Source organism: Thalassophryne amazonica, chromosome 8 (assembly GCF_902500255.1).
Source record: "Thalassophryne amazonica chromosome 8, fThaAma1.1, whole genome shotgun sequence".
NCBI classification, from domain to species: domain Eukaryota; kingdom Metazoa; phylum Chordata; class Actinopteri; order Batrachoidiformes; family Batrachoididae; genus Thalassophryne; species Thalassophryne amazonica.
In genome coordinates, this window is record NC_047110.1 from 100506947 (window position 1) to 100526423 (window position 19477).

Here is a 19477-nt window from a genome sequence, read left to right on the forward strand (position 1 = left end):
TTCATAGGGCAGAGCTTCACACAGAAGCTGAAGCACACACGCATCTATTACTACTGGAACACTCCATTATCGCTGAAAAACTAAAAATTTATTTTGTCAGCTCAGCTGCAAAGTAAGTGAATCCCTTCAGCTGCTCCCTTGTTTTCATTCAGGGTCCCAACAACAGATCTGAGGTGGATCTGCATGTTGATTTGGCACAAGTTTTACAAAAGATGCCCTTTCCGATGTCATTCCACATTACATGGCAAATGGCCATGGTGGGTCTTGAAGTGGGAACCTTTTGTTTTCAAACCAAATGCACTGACCACCACATTATAGAGACATTTACAGTTCTGTCCACAAGTGAGTAAAATGACCACAGAGAGATTCTACAGTAGCCGTTCTGCAGCCAGTAGAGCGTGTTGTTCAATCCGACATGAAAGCACCAATGTGGATGAAAGTTTTTGAAAGATAGATTGACTACTTACACTAGGAAAAGGACCAAGAGCTTGGTAAGAGGAGCCCCATGGTCTAGGGCCCCGGCCTGGTGGGCTGGAGCCAGGAGGGTGGGTGTTGACCCCAGGGAGAGTGATCCCCGCTGTGCTGCCCTGAGAGGTCGGTGACACAAGGGCAAAGGCATCATCCAGGAGGGAGTGCATCTGCTGCCGCGCCTCCTCAATTGAAGGTTGTGGGGGCATGTAGGGGGGTGGGGGAGGAGCGTAATCTGGAGGAGAGGAAGTCGGACCAAGGAAGACGTCATCTGTTGGGGAGGGGCTCCTGTGGGGGGACCCTTGACCTTGGTCGAGGTCCGACTGAAACAGACAAGTCAGATTGAAGGTACTATGAAACATGTTACTACCTCAAAGCAGGGTACTGTTTATACAGGTGTGTGTGTGTGTGTGTGTGTGTGTGTGTGGACAAGATAACTCCAAAACAGCTGGACGGATTCCCTTTGATCTTGCTGGGAATACTACTTGGATAGATTTCTGAAGGAGATTAGATTTGAGAGTAGTGTGGTCAAAGAAAACATCGCTTGAAAAGCACCTCTGTTATATCGATCTCAATTACCAAGAAACAAAAAGAATCAAACTTGGTGAAAATATTACTTGGATCGATATCTCGAGATGATTAGATTTTGGAGTAGTGTGATAAAAGGTAAAAGCTCAAAGAAAACATGGTCTGTAAAACAACTTTTTTTAATATCTCAACAACAAGATGGATGATCTAAAGCATATACTGATCAGCAAAATATGGGATTGATTTGCATGAATGACTTCGTAATATCACACAGAAGTCATATATATTTTACTTGAACATTTATATTGTAGTGTGTAGCATATGTAGGCTATGCATCAGCCCTCTGATGCTTTTCATTATTTATTAACATCTTCAGTTACTATAATCACTGCTATCTCGGCATCCGTCCGTCTCGAGAGACGATGGTGTAGACCCTAGTTGGTTCCTCTGCACTTTCTGGAGTGGCTGTGAAGTCCGATCCTTGAATGGCAGTCTCTGCCGCACCCGGCGCAGGCGAAGTGAGTGGGTATCTGGGGCTCGTGTTGGCACGCTTTCCGCTTTGTTGATGGTGACTGATTTCCGTGTTGCCTCCGAGGCTTTTGTGCCCTGTTTGATAGAAAGACACCAAGCGGGGCGGTTGTCTGCACAGCTCTCCCACGTCTGGAGGTCGATGTTGCAGTTTTTCATGTCTCTCTTGCAGATGTCCTTGTAGCGCAGTTTTGGGCGCCCTGTCGTCCTAGAGCCTTCTGCCAGCTCGCCGTAGAGGAGGTCTTTGGGGATGTGGCCTGTGTCCATCCGCCTGCAGTGGCCGAGCCAACGGAGCCGTCTCTCGCAAAGCATGGAGTGCATGCTGCCCATGCTGGCACGTTCCAGCACCATGGTGTTGGGGATCATGTCTTGCCACTTGATCTGGAGGATGCGTCGCAGGCACCTCATGTGGAAGCTGTTTAGTTTCCGCTCATGCCTTGCGTAGGTGGTCCAATGACTCGCTGCCATAGAGGAGAGTGCTGAGCACACAGGCCCGGTAGACTCGCATCTTGGTCTTCTCTGTGAGGTTGGAATTGTTCCACACTCGCTGGTTCAGTTTGGCCATGACTGCTGCTGCCTTGGCAATCCTGCTGTTGATTTCTGCGTCGATGGACAGTGTGCTAGAGATGATAGATCCAAGGTAGATGAAGTTGTCGACCACTTCCAGGGTGTACCCGTCAATGGTGATAATCACTGCTACTAACAAAAATTCAGGCACACTGAATGAATCCAATGCTGTCAAAAATGTTGTGGGTATTACAAGTTATCACGAGTTTCAAAAGTTTTTCTGTTTTTTTATTCACAGAGACTGAGTGAAGAAGTCGTTCAGTGTGTGTAAGCTCATACCGAGACAATTTCAGTTTTCAATTTATTTCCTTTATATAGCACCAAATCACAACAGAGTTGCCTCAAGGTGCTTCACACAGGTAAGGTCTAACCTTACCAACCCCCAGAGCAACAGTGGTAAGGAAAAACTCCCTCTGAGGAAGAAACCTCAAGCAGACCAGACTCAAAGGGGTGGCCCTCTGCTTGGGCCATGCTACAAACATAAATTACAGAAATAATTCACAGAACAATTCACGGACGAATATACAAGAATTGCTGTTGGTGCACAGGACAGGGGGGTCGCCAACACAAATACAACTCCCATCTCTGGATGAAGCTGCAACTTAAACAGAGAAAAAACAGAATCAGGCATTAGAAAGACAAAAAATACTATATAATTTGCCAGCATTAATCAACAAGAAAAACAGAAGAAATACTAAGGTGATCGTTGGCCACTAGCCCTAAGCTTCACTAAAAGACCCAGAATTTAGGTAAAGTTGAGGCCGCAGCCCGCTCCAATTACAAATAACATGAATTAAAAGAGTAAAAAGCATAAAACAAAACTGTACCAGTACGCTAGCCATATGAAAGGGAAAATAAGTGCGTCTTAAGTCTGGACTTGAAAGTCTCCACAGAATCTGATTGTTTTATTGACACAGGGAGATCATTTCACAGAACAGGGGCACGATAAAAGAAAGCTCTGTGACCCGCAGACTTCTTATTCACCCTAGGGACACAAAGTAATCCTGCACCCTGAGAACGTAAAGACTGGGCCGGTACGTAAGGTTTAATTAGGTCAGCTAGGTAGGGAGGTGCCAGTCCATGAATAATTTTATAAGTTAGTAGCAGAACCTTAAAATCTGATCTCACTGGTACAGGAAGCCAGTGAAGAGATGCCAAAATGGGTGTAATGTGGTCAAACTTTCTGCTTCATGACAAGTCTGGCTGCAGCATTTTGAACCAATTGGAGAGCCCTAATGCTAGACTGCGGTAAACCAGAAAATAGAACATTGCAGTAGTCCAACCTAGAAAAGATGAATGCATGGATCAGGGTCTCAGCATCAGCCATAGACAAGATGGGACGAATCTTCACTATATTTCGCAGGTGGAAGAAAGCAGTCCTAGTAATGTTTCTAATATGGAGGCCAAAGGACAACGAAGGATCAAAAATTGCCCCAAGGTTCCTCATTTTGTCAGTGTGATGTATGACACACGAGCCTAGAGACCATGTTGTTCCTGAGCTACTCACCACGTAAGCCACATTGTTGACCCCAGGACACTTTCTGTAAGCGGCATCATTGTCGTCAGCGATCAGGTGATCTTTGTCTGCATCCATCATGCCTCCATTCAGCTGCTCCTTCAGTCTCTGTTTGGGAGAACGTCTCCCTCGGCCACTAAAATGGACAAATGGTGCAAACTATGATTTACCATATTTGTTGGTACGCATTAGGCTTTAACAGGAAGTCTAATAATGTATTGGGAGTCTGTTGAAATATCAGGGTAGCACACCTTAACAAGCAGACATATATAAATCTTCAAGAACACACCTCTGAATTACTCAACATTCAGCCAGGTCCGCCTACATTTACAGGTAGGTGAACTGGGGAAATGTAATGTCTTGTCCAAGGAGGAGACAGACAAGTAGCCACAAGCAGAAACTGACTGGCAGTCCAACCCTTATCCACAGAACTACTTCATCAGTAGGCAGTTCTAACAAAGTTAACAAAATGACCATTTTCAGCCCCTTACCATTTCTTGGGTTCTATGATGATAGAAGACATCTGGCAATCTGGGTCCAGGATCTTATCAATCTGAATTTGTGCTTTGTGACAGATGTGATCCTGCTCCCTGGTGTCTCCAAGGCCACTGGTCATGTCATCCATGGCAGGGAAATCATAGTGACCCTTCCTTTTGGCACGCAGACGTATCTTGTTGCGATGGTGCTCAATCTCTGACTTCTGTCGTAAAGCAACTTGGACCTAACCAGAAAATACAGAAGGAGATTTAGACTTGTGTCAGTGGACAACTCAGAATGTGCATGGGTAAGATCATCTGTAGACTGGTCAAAAAAAATAAATAATAATCACTCAGCAGGATAACATTACCCGCACGTTATTGGAAACTTTTGACAAAATGCTATTTGTGACTTCCATCAACTGCAGCAAAATAAAATTATTAATGTGCATTTTCACCAAAAATTTCAAAATAGCAAACCTCTTTGTTGATCTGACTGGTCTCAGACAGTTTGCCATTGATGGGGGAGCTCGGCAGTGGGGGACCAGGCATGGGCTGCATGGCGATTAGCTGGACTTTGTTGGGTTGTTTCTTGCTTGCCTCTGTAGCACGAGACATTCGATCAACGTGTTCAAAGATGGCGGCTGAGGACAGCTGCTCATTTGTACCATTGATAGGTGGAGGACCTAAACATGAAGACGGACAGGAGATGAACACAGGCCCTAATGCAGTCTTCAAAGTGTCATCCAGGAAAATCTAAACACTAATGTTGAGCTACAACATGGGACTGGGATCTCAGCGAGACATCTACTGCTTCAGGATCTCCAACTAGTGTTTACCACTGCTCAGCAGTAATGTTTGGCCACTTCTGTGGGAAAAATAAAATTCTGATTGGACAAGTAAAGTTACTACTGTAGCTGATCAATGGAATAAGCAATTTCTACATGTATTGCACTCATTATCCTCCAGAGGGAATTGGTAAGGTCAAGTCTGGGAGCATGTGCCAGTGTTGTGCATCACAGACTCCACTACACTATGGGCCTTGGGTACTGGATGGCAACCACTCAGGCAGATGATTTCCCCATCTCAAAAGCAGCCATCTATTTGAAAAAGCCAGGTGAAGTACAGACACGTTTCAGAGTCTCCTTAATTAACCGTTTGACACAAATGAATGGTACACGAGGATCATCTTAAGAGGCATGGTACAAAAGATTTCTAGTGGCCCCCTTAGGCCACATGTTCTGCAACAACGCAGTATGGCAAGATGACAAGACAAGAAGCACCAGAACCCTAAAGGATATTTGTTCTCCTGCAAAGGTACTGGCATCTCAAAACACCTCCATCCAATGGCCTTGTGACTCCAGAACACCTTCCAGGTCTTTTGATCTCAGTGGGCAAGGATGCAGAGACACAAATGTCACTGATAAGCGAAGACAAGACAGTCCTTCAATAGTCCCACGACGGGGGAAAAAAAAAAAAAAAAAAGCCCAGAAAGACAACATTTGACAGTCAAGCCAAGTCTAGGTGTGTGCGTTGGTCCTGTGAGTCACCACAACCTCCACATCACAGAACCACCTTAAGTCCTGGATGGAAACCAACTAGGCAGACGACCAGTCCATCCCAACTTCTCAACAGTAACCATCTATCTGTGGTACACACATCAATGGACAAGTGAAATTTTCTTTGAGCTTGTCTGATGGACATGTGATGCACAAACCTTAACGCCCTGTTTATATTTTACTATTTAAGATGGTTCACCTCTAACGTGACTTTAAAGAAATGGACCCAATGCTTCTGGCTGAGGTTGTTGTTGGAAGTTGTGAAGCCAAAGTAATTTCAAAGAGCAGCTTTGCCTTTGTTTGTGTTGGGAATCTTGCCGGCAGTGTGACTGACAATACTGCGGACAGTGATGGATGGTGAGAACAAACAGGAGCTACCACAGGAAGAGACAACACACAGAAACAGCTGCTGCAGGCCAAAGGCCAAAATACGACAAACTCTTACCAATTCTGTTGTTGCCTGGAAAACGCAAAAAAAAAACAGACCTTTACTTGAGTGAAATAAAACTACAGCAACTTAATAACCCAGTGGTTGCTGCATGATAACCACAGAAGTGCAACTATAGTAATGCGAGTTCTGGCCTACATGCTCAAGAAAAAAAGTTAAATTTGGGAAATGTGACAGTTTCTCAAATATTCAAGCTATTGTAAACCAGGGACACACTGATGTAAAATGCTCTTAAGCTGACTCATTTTGCACCTCTTTAAAACATTTCTAAACCAGTAATAAAATCTATTAAGCATTTTCATCTGGTTTACTTCAAGATAAAAACTTCTTGCTCAAAGACTGAATTGTTCAAACTGCTTCTTTGCTTCTTCAGACATGATTAAATTGGATTTAAACTGGACACCATCTCATTTTCACTTTAAAGAGTCCGATATGAACAGTGAAACATCTTAAACTGTTTTTAACTATGTCAAATAAGAGAACATGATGAGCGCTTAGTGCCTGAAACTCAAGTTACAATTACTTTGTCTTTACAAGTCAAACAATTGTGTGTGTGTGTGTGATCTTGATGTCACTCTTTGGGTTAATGCTACTTTTATTCAAGCCGCGACCACACTCTTCATCATTTTCACTTTTGAGTCTGTCCTTGGTGAAGCTCTTATCTGTTATTTCACTCTATCTCATCTCTCTCTTCTGTCTCTGGGTTTTATCATCCCCCTTCCTTTATCCTCTCCCTGTATTTGGACGAGTGTTGCCAAAGCTACTTGCCATTTAAAACATTGATGGGGACCTTGCGAGTCTGTTTGCTGTCGCAGGGCATGGCGTGGGCTCTCAGGTTCTCCTCATTCGACTCCCGCTCGCTGGAATGGTCACTTACCACTGAATCACCGTCTGATGGCAACACCCTTGCCAGAAAACACACAGAGACATCAATAATAGAAGCTTGACAAAACATCAACGTGCTGCGATGCTACACGACCGAAAGTACACCTTTAGTGAAATGATGGAATTGTTTAGTCAAAGACAAACCTTTAAGGACATGATGTAACACAGAAAGCCTCTTAGGATTGCTGAGAGAAATTAAAAGATTGACCATGTTTACATGGACAGCAACAACCTGACTAGTTATCTTATTCTAAAAAATAATATTTTGTGATGTTTATACGATATTAAAGGATTATTAACCTCGCTTGCTCATTCTGTACAGTGATATCAGACCTTGGTGTTTTTCACATTGACCTCGCTGGCGCTCGGTTCACACTAACACCTCAGACTGTTATCCCCCATTTATATTCATGTTTACATGTTACAGAGTCTGACTAAAGAATAAGTGGATTTTTCAACCTCTGTTCTATTTTTTTAGATGGTTTGGGGTTATCTTTTTCATGTGTGACAAAACCAAAATTAATCTGTGAGAAACTGATTTAAAAAGCAAACACTGCTCCAGGTTAACTGGACAGGGCATGCTAAAAAATGCTCAGCGTGAACTGTTTTTTCTACCCACTGAAAAAGCAAACGTTATTAGAAATGTAGCATGGAGAGGGTCCCTATGGAAGTATGCCTGTATGCTTACCTAGCTAAGTGTAAATAAACTTTATGAAATGACCCATTTCAATGTTAGCCAGTGATGCTACTGCTACTGTCCACCGAGGCATTACAAGTCAATTGCCGACAAGGCTCAGCTTTACAGAAGGCGCTCCTCATCTGCAGGAGGTTAAGGTAAGTGGCTTAATAATATTTACAATTAATGAGGCAAACAGGATCTTTCTCATGACATTTTCACCTGTTCAATGATGACAGAAAGTGATTTACACTGATAATCATTTGGCTGGATATCCCATGAAGGTGTCTGTGTTCTAAATCAATAGTACACTGGTTAATTACCATCAAATATGGCCATCGGGTATCATGAAGGCTTTTCGTTCATCCATCCGTCCATCTGTTACTGACAGAGTCTTCAAATTCACAGGGACCATTCTTGGGACAGAGACCTTGGACAAGGTCAAAGATGGCTGACCCTGACCTATTTTAAGAGGTTAAAAAGTCACATTCTGTTCCTATTTTTACGTTAGCGTGGTGACATCGCTTCCTGGTGTTGCTAGCTGCTAACTTTGCTTCGTTTTGCCTAAATATAACACCTTTGTCATATATTATGTAAAGACTTGCAAGAAATAAACATTTCTAAAAGTGAAAATGCTGTTTTTGTAACCTGATAACACCTCTGGAAGGTTTTACAAGACAGTTTGCGGATATCAGTGTAAGCGATAACTTCCACTAACTCAAAGATAACTTCTGCTCTTGTCAAAAGTTCATGTACACATACGGCCTACTGCAGGTGCCGTTAAAACTTAAAGGTGATAGAGGTTGAATGGGGCATTAATCCTTGTTCTGTGATGTCATATGTAGCCCCCAAAAAATTGGTTGGGTCTGTAATGTCTCAGAACCTTCCTAAAAGGCTCTCTGAAACAGCTCTGTTACTATGCTGGGTTTAGAATGTCTCGTTTGCCTTTAATGGCGTCGTTTCGGAGCTTATTTGGCAACCTCATTATGAAATGCAAGTAGGTGGCGCTGATCGGTTGCCGTTGTTTGATTGGCTGCCCTTGCTCTCACTGAAAAGAAAGCATTATTTATTTATTTTCATTGCTTTTATATTTTCTGTTGTGTTTCTATTCAGGTTTTTTTTGCCTCTTTCTCTAAAACTGTATATAATAATCATTAGATTATTAATATATAAACAAATAAATTTAAGAAATATTACAATTTGAAAACAAATGCACCCGAACGTGATGACAGCTGCAATGCTAACTTTTAACATTGAAAATGCCATAGACATGCTAATGCGTTAGCATCGCTCCCGTTTTTAAGTTATATAATACATCTACTGTTTCAGAAGAACATAACAGGTCGGTTTAACATAGAAAATGTAAATAATACTCACAGACGTATGCTCTTTAGGTTTTTAGCAGGAGAAAATTAAGCAAAAGAAAGAATAATTGAAGCATTGCTTCAATCTGCAAAGCACTGCTTCGATTGGTTCAAGGTTCAAAGCAAAGCCGCGCTGCAGAAAAGTTGTTTACGGACCCGCTGCAGGGTCTGTAATCAATACAGAAATGATCATTTTCCTGACAAACACCCCCAAAAACAACGGCCACTCTGAAGGACCGATAACATAATCGTTAAGCACAAAGCTTATTGATGTCGGTGGATTGAGTCATTTCTTAACGATACCCAAAAGGAACCGGTTCTCGATACACATCCCTAGCTGCTAAGGGGTTAGCTCATTCCCTTTAGAGGAACAAACCAGAGCTGACGTGCCATTCTAACAACAGGAATATGGCGCAACACAAACTTAAAACAAAAGAAAATGTGATACTCACAGGCTGTACTGATTGCTGGGGTTGATTTTGTCGCAGAGTCGGAACTGACCCTCTACTGAGTATTAAATGCCGACTGAAGCCAGCTCAAAATCGTGCAAGGTTTGTGAAACAGTCCTCCGTGAAATGCGCAGAGCAAAGAAATAGTCGACGGTTGTATGTACTGGGGATGCGGTTAAAAATGAATAAAAGCCAGTGATCGCATACATTGCTTTCCGTGGGAAGATCTTAGTCCGCTAAAACAGCCTGGGAAAGCACACCTGTAGATCGCCATTGCTTCTCTTCGAGTGTTACGAATGGGTGGGCACAACTTTATGAATAATTAATTTTGAAGGGGCGTGTGTGAAAGTGTGTGTGTGTGTGTGTGTGTGTGGGGGGGGGGGGGGGGGGGGGGGGGCTATTGGTGAAAAAGTGACGTAAGTTTTCTCTCAAAAACGGATTGGCCTGTTTTCTAGGGGCAATTCAAAAAAGGAGAAATACTTGAAGCAGAGGTTCTGAAACTTGCTGGCACTTCGTGTGTATTCCCCACAGCGGGGAGACTCTGAACTAACACCAAAAACATGAAAAAAGATGATTTTGATTCTCTATCCCCTTTAAATATTGTTTATGATTGGTTTACTGATTGATAGCGGGGCTTTACTGAAAATGTACAAATTGTACATAAGACAACAGGCTCTTAATTAAACAACTGCAAATTATAAAGGAGACAATGCTCATATGGCCATGGGTATTTTAGCATTACGTTATTTTTGTTTTTGTCGAGTGAAAAGATGATCCCCAAAAACAACAACAAATGCATCCTAAGTTGTAAAACATCATAGTTCCCCTTCAATGATTCACATCCACATTACATCACCTAATGTATACCTTATGTGTTGCACAATGCTGTAAAATCCCCACTAGAACATCAAAAGCATATGAAGGCGTATGCATGTCTACAATAGATTTAAATAATCTGACTAAAATTGGACTAGTCCACATCTTAAATAGATTATTGCTTTGTTAATTTATGACGTTATGCAGGTGAAGGTCAGCAAATGCTGTTTGTGTGGCAGTGTATCCGGTTGTTAAACTCTGAAGTAACGGATCACATGATAAATCTGTTTCCGGGTCCAAAGACTTGCAAGTTTACAATGAAAGTCACGCCTGTATGATCCTTTTAAGGATCTACAGTTTAAGTTTAGTTTGTGTTTACAGTGTGCACAAACCTCCGTCCCTCCCTTCTCCGCCTCCACCTCCGTTAACCGAATTCGTCTGTTTCTAAGGTAAGAACACTTAATAAAACTTTTTTCTTTTACTTTATATATTTTATTATGCACAAGTAAAATATACATGTCTGTTTGTTAAAAAAAATTATTTATTACAATAAACAGGACGTTAAAGTGCAAACTTCACTCTCTCCCCTAATGACATGAACAGGAAGCGATCGCGGCTCACAGCAACTCCCATTGAAAATAACGGAGAAATGACTTGAGCTTCTGGCATTTTTACATAAAACAAACGCAATAACGCCTAAAAACCCAGTTAATATATCCAGGAGAGTTTTAAGCACAATATACAAAGAGTTCTCCCCCTCTAGCTGCCACCTTATCGTGGTGGGGGAGTTTGCGTACCCGGATGATCCTAGGAGCTATGTTGTCGGGGGCTTTGTACTCCCTGTAGGGTCTCCCAAGGCAAACAAGTCCTAGGTGACGGGTCAGACTAAGGGCAGTTCAGAACCTCCATGACCAGTAAAAGATCAAGGACCGTGACGTCGCCCGGTATGGCGGAGCCGGGGTCCCACCCTGGAGCCAGGCATGGGGTTGGGGCTCGCGCGCGAGCGCCTGTGGTTGGGCCTTAGCCCATGGGGCCCGGCCGGGCTCAGCCCGAAAGAGTGACGTGGGCCCGCCCTCCTGTGGGTTCACCACCTGCAGAGGGGGCCATGGGGTCGGGTGCAGAGAGGATTGGGTGGCGGTCGAGGGCGGGTGGCCCGGCGGCCCGGTCCATGCTCACAGCCCCTGGCTGTTGGGACGTGAAATGTCACCTCGCTGGGGGGGAAGGAGCCTGAGCTTGTGCGGGAGGTTGAGAGATACCGACTAGAGATAGTCGGGCTCACCTCCACGCACAGCTTGGGCTCTAGTACCCAACTCCTGGAGAGGGGCTGGACGCTTCATTTTTCTGGCGTCACCCACGGGGAGAGGCGGAGAGCTGGGGTCGCATTGCTTATTGCTCCCCAGCTCAGTCGCCAAGTGTTGGAGTTCCTCCTGGAGTCCCTGGGAGGGGTACTAGATAACGCTCCGACTGGGGACTCCAATGTTCTCCTGGGGGATTTCAACACCCACGTGGGCGGCGACAGTGAGACCTGGAGGGGGGTGATCGGGAAGCACGGCCTCCCCGATCTGAACCCGAGTGGTGTTCAGTTGTTGGACTTCTGTGCTAGTCACAGTTTGTCCATCACGAACACCATGTTCGAGCACAAGGGTGTCCATAAGTGCACGTGGCACCAGGACACCCTGAGCCGGAGGTCGATGATCGACTTTGTAGTCGTATCATCTGACCTTCGGCCATGTGTCTCGGACACTCGAGTGACGAGAGGGGCAGAGCTGTCGACTGATCACCACCTGGTGGTGAGTTGGATCCGCTGGGAGGGTAGGAAGCTGGTAAGACCTGGCAGGCCCAAACGTATCGTGAGGGTCTGCTGGGAACGACTGACGGAACCCTCTGTCAGCGAGGTCTTCAACTCCCACCTCCGGAAGAGCTTCTCCCAGATCCCGGGGGAGGTTGGAGACATGGAGTCCGAGTGGACCATGTTCTCCACCTCCATTGCAAGGTCTCTGTTGCCTGTCGCGACGGCAATCCCTGAACCCGGTGGTGGACACCGGAAATAAGGGATGCCATCAAGCTGAAGAAGGAGTCCTACTTATCTTTGTTGAAAGGTGGGACCCCAGAGGCAGCTGACAGGTACCGGCAGGCCAAGCGTGCCACAGCCCGTGCGGTCGCAGAGGCAAAAACTCTGGTCTGGGAGGTGTTTGGGGAGGCTATGGAGGAGGACTATCGGTCGGCCTCGAAGAGATTCTGGCAAACCGTCCGACGCCTCAGGAGGCAGAAGCAGCTCTCCACCAGCACTGTTTACGGTGCGGGTGGGGAGCTGTTGACCCTGACTGGGGATGTTGTCGGGCGGTGGAAGGAGTACTTCAAGGATCTCCTCAATCCCATCGTCACGTCTTCCGAAGAGGAAGCAGAGACTGGGGACTCGGAGGCGGACTCATCCATTACCCAGGCCGAAGTCACTGAGGTGGTTAGAAAGCTCCTCGGTGGCAAGGCTCCTGGGGTGGATGAAATCCATCCTGAGTACCTTAAGTCTCTGGATGTTGTGGGGCTGTCTTGGCTGACACGCCTCTGCAACATCGCGTGGCGATCGGGGACAGTGCCTCTGGATTGGCAGACCGGGGTGGTGGTCCCTCTGTTTAAGAAGGGGGACCGGAGGGTGTGTTCCAACTATAGGGGCATCACACTCCTCAGCCTCCCCGGTAAGGTCTATTCCAGAGTACTAGAGAGAAGAATTCGACCGATGGTTGAACCTCGGATTCAGGAAGAGCAGTGTGGTTTTCGTCCTGGTCGCGGCACACTGGACCAGCTCTACACGCTCCATCGGGTGCTCGAAGGTTCATGGGAGTTTGCCCAACCAGTCCACATGTGTTTTGTGGATCTGAAGAAGGCATTCGACCTTGTCCCTCGGCGCACCCTGTGGGGAGTGCTCCGGGAGTACGTGGTCCGGGGTCCTTTGCTAAGGGCTATCCGGACCCTGTACGACCGCAGCAGGAGCTTGGTTCACATTGCTGGTAGTAAGTCAAACCTGTTTCCAGTGCACGTTGGCCTCCGCCAGGGCTGCCCTTTGTCACCGGTTCTGTTCATTATTTTTATGGACATAATTTCTAGGTGCAGCCAGGGTGTAGAGGGGGTCTGGTTTGGGAACCACAGAATCTCGTCTCTGCTGTTTGCGGACGATGTGGTTCTGTTGGCTTCGTCAGATCAGGACCTTCAGCGTACACTGGGGCGGTTTGCAGCAGAGTGTGAAGCGTCCGGGATGAAAATCAGCACCTCCAAATCCGAGGCCAGGGTTCTCGACCGGAAAAAGGTGCTTTGCCCTCTTCAGGTCGGTGGAGTGTCCTTGCCTCAAGTGGAGGAGTTTAAGTATCTCGGGGTCTTGTTCACGAGTGAGGGACGGATGGAGCGTGAGATCGATAGACGGATCGGTGCAGCATCTGCAGTGATGCGGTCGCTGTATCGGACCGTCGTGGTGAAGAGAGCGCTGAGTAGGGGGGCAAAGCTCTCGATTTACCGATCGATCTACGTTCCGATCCTCACCTATGGTCATGAGATTTGGCTCATGACCGAAAGAACGAGATCGCGAGTACAAGCGGCCGAGATGAGTTTCCTCCGCAGGGTGGCTGGGCGCTCCCTTAGAGATAGGGTGAGGAACTCGGTCACTCGGGAGGAGCTCGGAGTCGAGCCGCTGCTCCTCCATGTCGAAAGGAGTCAGTTGAGGTGGCTCGGGCATCTTTTCTGGATGCCCCCTGGACGCCTCGCTGGAGAGGTGTTCCGGGCACGTCCCACTGGGAGGAGGCCCCGGGGAAGACCCAGGACACGCTGGAGGGATTACATCTCTCGGCTGGCTTGGGAACGCCTTGGGGTTCCCCCGGAGGAGCTGGAGGAGGTGTGTGTGGATCGGGAGGTCTGGGCGGTTTTGCTTGAGCTGCTGCCCCCGCAACCCGACTCCGGATAAAGCGGAAGAAAATGGATGGATGGATGGATATACAAAGAGTTTTATGTTGCGATGTTAATGCTGTTGTCTGTGTGCTGCGTTTTATGTGCAGCCTGATCAGAGCATCTTAGTGCAGTTCTCAATGTTAATGACAGCGCTCCTTTTTTGTTTGGAGCCGAACGTTGAAAATTACATGATGCATTACATCACACTTAACCAGATTATTCAGAGGAATCATAATGGAGCCACTATCAGAACATTGCTGTCCATGTAAAAGTCGATGCCTCTCTATAGCTCAGCACACAGTACGTGTGATGCAAAAATAAAAATAAAAATAAAAAACAGATGAATGTTGCTTGACCCTACAGCATTTAAACAATTTAAATTTGGGTTTACTGTATAATACTCTACACGTGCATGAAAGAATAATTAATAAAATATGCAAATAAACATTTTAAAAAGTAACAATTTTTAATGGAACTTCAGTAGCTGCTGTGTGACACAATAAGAACCCAAAAAGCATCTGTCTTTAAAGCATGTTTATATATAAAACAGAATAAGAGAAAAAAAAAAAATCCTTCACTGACTTCAGCATCAACAATTTATCTGAAGATTTGTTAGAGCACTTTGTCTGGGTGTCTGAATGTCCCAAATGTGTAACCTATGTAAAATATGATTTATAGAGAATGAAAACAAATCCTGTTGGTTATCTTAAAAAAAAAAGTCTTTAGGTGTACCAGACTGAGGATTAAAACCTGTGTTCTCTGTGCCTCCTTGCATCCCCTCTAACTGCAGACTTGGTCTTGCATTGTATTTTGTTACTTGGCATCCATAACTGACTGAAACATGACACTAAAATGGACTGCTAATGTGATTCAAGCTGTCTTTTGGAAGCATTTGTTTCTTATTTATTAACTTAACCAGCAGAAACAGACCTAGAGGTCATTTTTTTCTTTACATTTACTTCTTCACAAACTTTAAAATGACTGCGAGCAATAATTCACAGAGTTACTCTTCCTGTTCTGAAAAGCTGCACTGACCTTTCTCGTCTTCGACTGCTGCGGGATGCCTTGGTGGAGGAGGCTGAAGTTTTGGATATGGGAGTGGGTAGTTCTCCATTCTGAGAAGAACTGAGGCCATCTTTAAGAGACATGGGGAGCGACCCAGCACCAGGACCTGGTGGAACAGACTCCTGTATCACCATGATGTCATCTTTACTCTGCTGACCCAAGTGCAGCTTTGCAAAATCAAAGCCCTTCACACTGGGAGCCTGCAGCTGAGGATTCAGAGGGACAAGCAGAGAGGATGATGGAAGAGGACAAACGTGACATTAATTAATCAATAAAGATTGACAAAAAGCACGCGCACACACACACACACACACACACACACACACACACACACACACACACACACACACACACACACACACACACACACACACACACACCTTCAACCGCTTAGCCCAATCAAGGGTTGTGGGGGGCTGGAGCCTATCCAGCAGAGCGTGAGGCGGGGTACACCCAGGACAAGACGCCAGTCTGTCACAGGGCCACAAACAGACAAACAAACACATTCACACCCACTCGCACACCTATGGACAATTTAAAGATTCTAATCCACCTAACCCGCATGCCTTTGGATGTGGGAGGAAACCCACGCAAACATGGGGAGAACATGCAAACTCCACACAGAAAGGCCACAGGCGGAAATTGAACCCATGACCTTCTTGCTGTGAGGCAACAGTGCTAACCACTAAGCCACTGTGCTGCCCCAAAAAGCACACACACACACACACACACACACACACACACACACACACACACACACACACACACACACACACACACACACACACACACACACACACACTAAAGGAAACACCAACATGAAGGCTCCCATCTTCCACCTGGTGCAAAGGAGCGCACAACACAATGCAAGTGTTAGTGCCAACTTCTGCACACCATACAGTAGTGTTCAGAATAATAGTAGTGCTATGTAACTAAAAAGATTAATCCAGGTTTTGAGTATATTTCTTATTGTTACATGGGAAACAAGGTACCAGTAGATTCAGTACATTCTCACAAATCCAACAAGACCAAGCATTCATGATATGCACACTCTTAAGGCTATGAAATTGGGCTATTAGTAAAAAAAAGTAGCAAAGGGGGTGTTCACAATAATAGTAGCATCTGCTGTTGATGCTACAAACTCAAAACTATTATGTTCAAACTGCTTTTTTAGCAATCCTGTGAATCACTAAACTAGTATTTAGTGGTATAACCACAGTTTTTCATGATTTCTTCACATCAGCGAGACATTAATTTTGTTGGTTTGGAACCAAGATTTTGCTCGTTTACTAGTGTGCTTGGGGTCATTGTCTTGTTGAAACACCCATTGCAAGGGCATGTCCTCTTCAGCATAAGGCAACATGACCTCTTCAAGTATTTTGACATATCCAAACTGATCCATGATACCTGGTATGCGATATATAGGCTCAACACCATAGTAGGAGAAACATGCCCATATCATGATGCTAACACCACCACGCTTCACTGTCTTCACTGTGAACTGTGGCTTGAATTCAGAGTTTGGGGGTCGTCTCACAAACTGTCTGCGGCCCTTGGACCCAAAAAGAACAATTTTACTCTCATCAATCCACAAAATATTCCTCCATTTCTCTTTAGGCCAGTTGATGTGTTCTTTGGCAAATTGTAACCTCTTCTGCACGTCTTATTTAACAGAGAGACTTTGCGGAGGATTCTTGCAAATAAATTAGCTTCACACAGGCGTCTTCTAACTGTCACAGCACTTACAGGTAACTCCAGACTGTCTTTGATCATCCTGGAGCTGATCAATGGGTGAGCCTTTGCCATTCTGGTTATTCTTCTATCCATTTTGATGGTTGTTTTCCATTTTCTTCTATGCATCTCTGTTTTTTTTGTTCATTTTAAAGCATTGGAGATCATTGTAGATGAACAGCCTATAATTCTTTGCACCTGCGTATATGTTTTCCCCTCTCCAATCAACTTTTTAATCAAACTACGCTGTTCTTCTGAACAATGTCTTGAACATCCCATTTTCCTCAGGCTTTCAAAGAGAAAAGCATATTCAACAGGTGCTGGCTTCATCCTTAAATAGGGGACACCTGATTGACACCTGTTTGTTCCACAAAATTGACAAACTCACTGACTGAATGCCACACTACTATTATTGTGAACACCCCCTTTTCTACTTTTTTTTTTAATTTTTTACTAATAGCCCAATTTCATAGCCTTAAGAGTGTGCATATCATGAATGCTTGGTCTTGTTGGATTTGTGAGAATCTACTGGTACCTTGTTTCCCATGTAACAATAAGAAATATACTCAAAACCTGGATTAATCTTTTTAGTCACATAGCACTACTATTATTCTGAACACTACTGTATCTGCGTTGTGCCAACAGCAAGGTCTATTCCGCTCATTTTTTTTTTAAACATACATGGGACGTGTCTGTTAAAAAACTATATGTGGCCAATGCTGTCCTGGTAAATTAATATCCTACATCATCAGTAAGCATTTGTGTGTCAGACCAAGAAAAATCTGGACTAAAGTCCAGTTCTGTCTGCAACAGTCAGAAAGCCTCACATCCCGGGTCCATGATCTGTGCACATGAATACGTAGTATCACTTAATATGCCTGAAAATGAATTTAAACAAATGCCGCAAAAAAGTATTAACTAATGGAAAAATAAAACAAAATATGGTTTATACCATATTTTAACACTCTCCGCAGCTGGAAATGAAAATGCAGACTGTTGATATCACATATTTAATATGTGGAAGAACTGGAGAGCAGCTTCATATTGATTTACAGTGACCCTCCCTCCATTAGCTCAGTGGGATAAAGACTATGGCTGCCAATATGTTGAAGGCATGAGTTCAGTTTCTGGTCAAACTACCTGTTTGTGTCCCTCAACAAGACACTTCATCTACACTGTGTTAGTCCACCCAGCTGTAAATGGGTACCAGCCTTGGTTGGGGACATAACCTGTGTCAGACTGGCGTTCCATACAGGGGAACTTGTAGACTGTCTTTCAGATGCCACTACAGACTGCAGGGATAACAGACATGAGAATGAGATATCCTGAAAGTCAGCTGGGGGTCTGGCCCCTGCTGTAGACACTTGTGTGATTTAGGCAGAATTAGACCTGTTTTGGCAGCCGAGCAGCTGCTTAAAAAAAGTCAGGAATACTTCATCCAGATCATACTGAAAAATCCAGAATTCAGGAAAAATCTTGAAAATTCTCATGCCTGGGATAAGCACCGGAACCAGTGGCGAGGCTCAGGGCTTATAGCACTTACGTCTTCCCTCTCAGGGGACAATTACATTCAAAATATGCCACAGCATAGTGTGTGTGTGTGTGTATATATATATATATATATATATATATATATATATATATATATATACACACACACACACTGAACAAAAGTATAAATGCAACACTTGTTTTTGCTCCCATTTTTCATGAGCAGAACTCAAAGATCTAAAACATTTTCTATATACACAAAAGACCTATTTCTCTCAAATATTGCTCACTAATATGACTTAATCTGTGTTAATGAGCACTTCTTTGCTGAGATAATCCATCCCACCTCAATAAAAGGCCACTAAAATTATATATGAAACTCCATTTTCAGTGTTTTTTTAATCTATATGTCAAATAATATGCAATGCATTCATATTATAAGTATCTTGATGTTAAACTTCAGTAAGTGTCACAGAGTCTCAGTACAGTCAAAACTGCAGCAAATACAAAACAATTTTGAGATCCACATTTCGGCTGAATGAATGGATTTCCAGAGGGAGATTCAGACAGACAGGCATTAATGAATAAAGAGAAAGAATATGAGAGACACAGAGTGAGGGACAGACATGGAAAACACTCAGCTCTCTGCTTTCCTGTGAGGTGGTGGTGGGGGATGGAGGTTACAGAGGGAGGCAGTGAGAGAATGCGATTGCAAAGCCCTCGGGACTTTCTAAAGGCACAGGAGTAGTAAGCACAGATTGTAAGAGTGTACGTCCATAACGTTTTAGGGTTGATCATCTGAATTGCATCGTGTCATTCTGAAAAGCTTGTTGAAATAAAACTTCTAATCCACTGATGCCTGCCAGCATAATATTGTTAATCCAGAGAATGTGCTTGTGTGTTGGTCTGGTTTTACTCCACATGCTATTGAAAGAACTCCCCCTTTCAAAGGCAAAAGCATTAAAATATATGAAATA

General features: G+C 44.4%; 1 protein-coding gene across 1 annotated transcript in view; it reads right to left on the reverse strand.

Moving 5' to 3' along the window:
- LOC117514967 (UPF0606 protein KIAA1549-like) overlaps positions 1-19477 on the reverse strand; it is a 107810-nt gene that overhangs the window by 9773 nt on the left and 78560 nt on the right. Inside the window, 6 exon segments of the mRNA XM_034175530.1 lie at positions 468-791; positions 3599-3743; positions 4099-4328; positions 4564-4769; positions 6859-6995; positions 15249-15484. Coding sequence (XP_034031421.1) covers positions 468-791; positions 3599-3743; positions 4099-4328; positions 4564-4769; positions 6859-6995; positions 15249-15484 — 1278 coding nt within the window.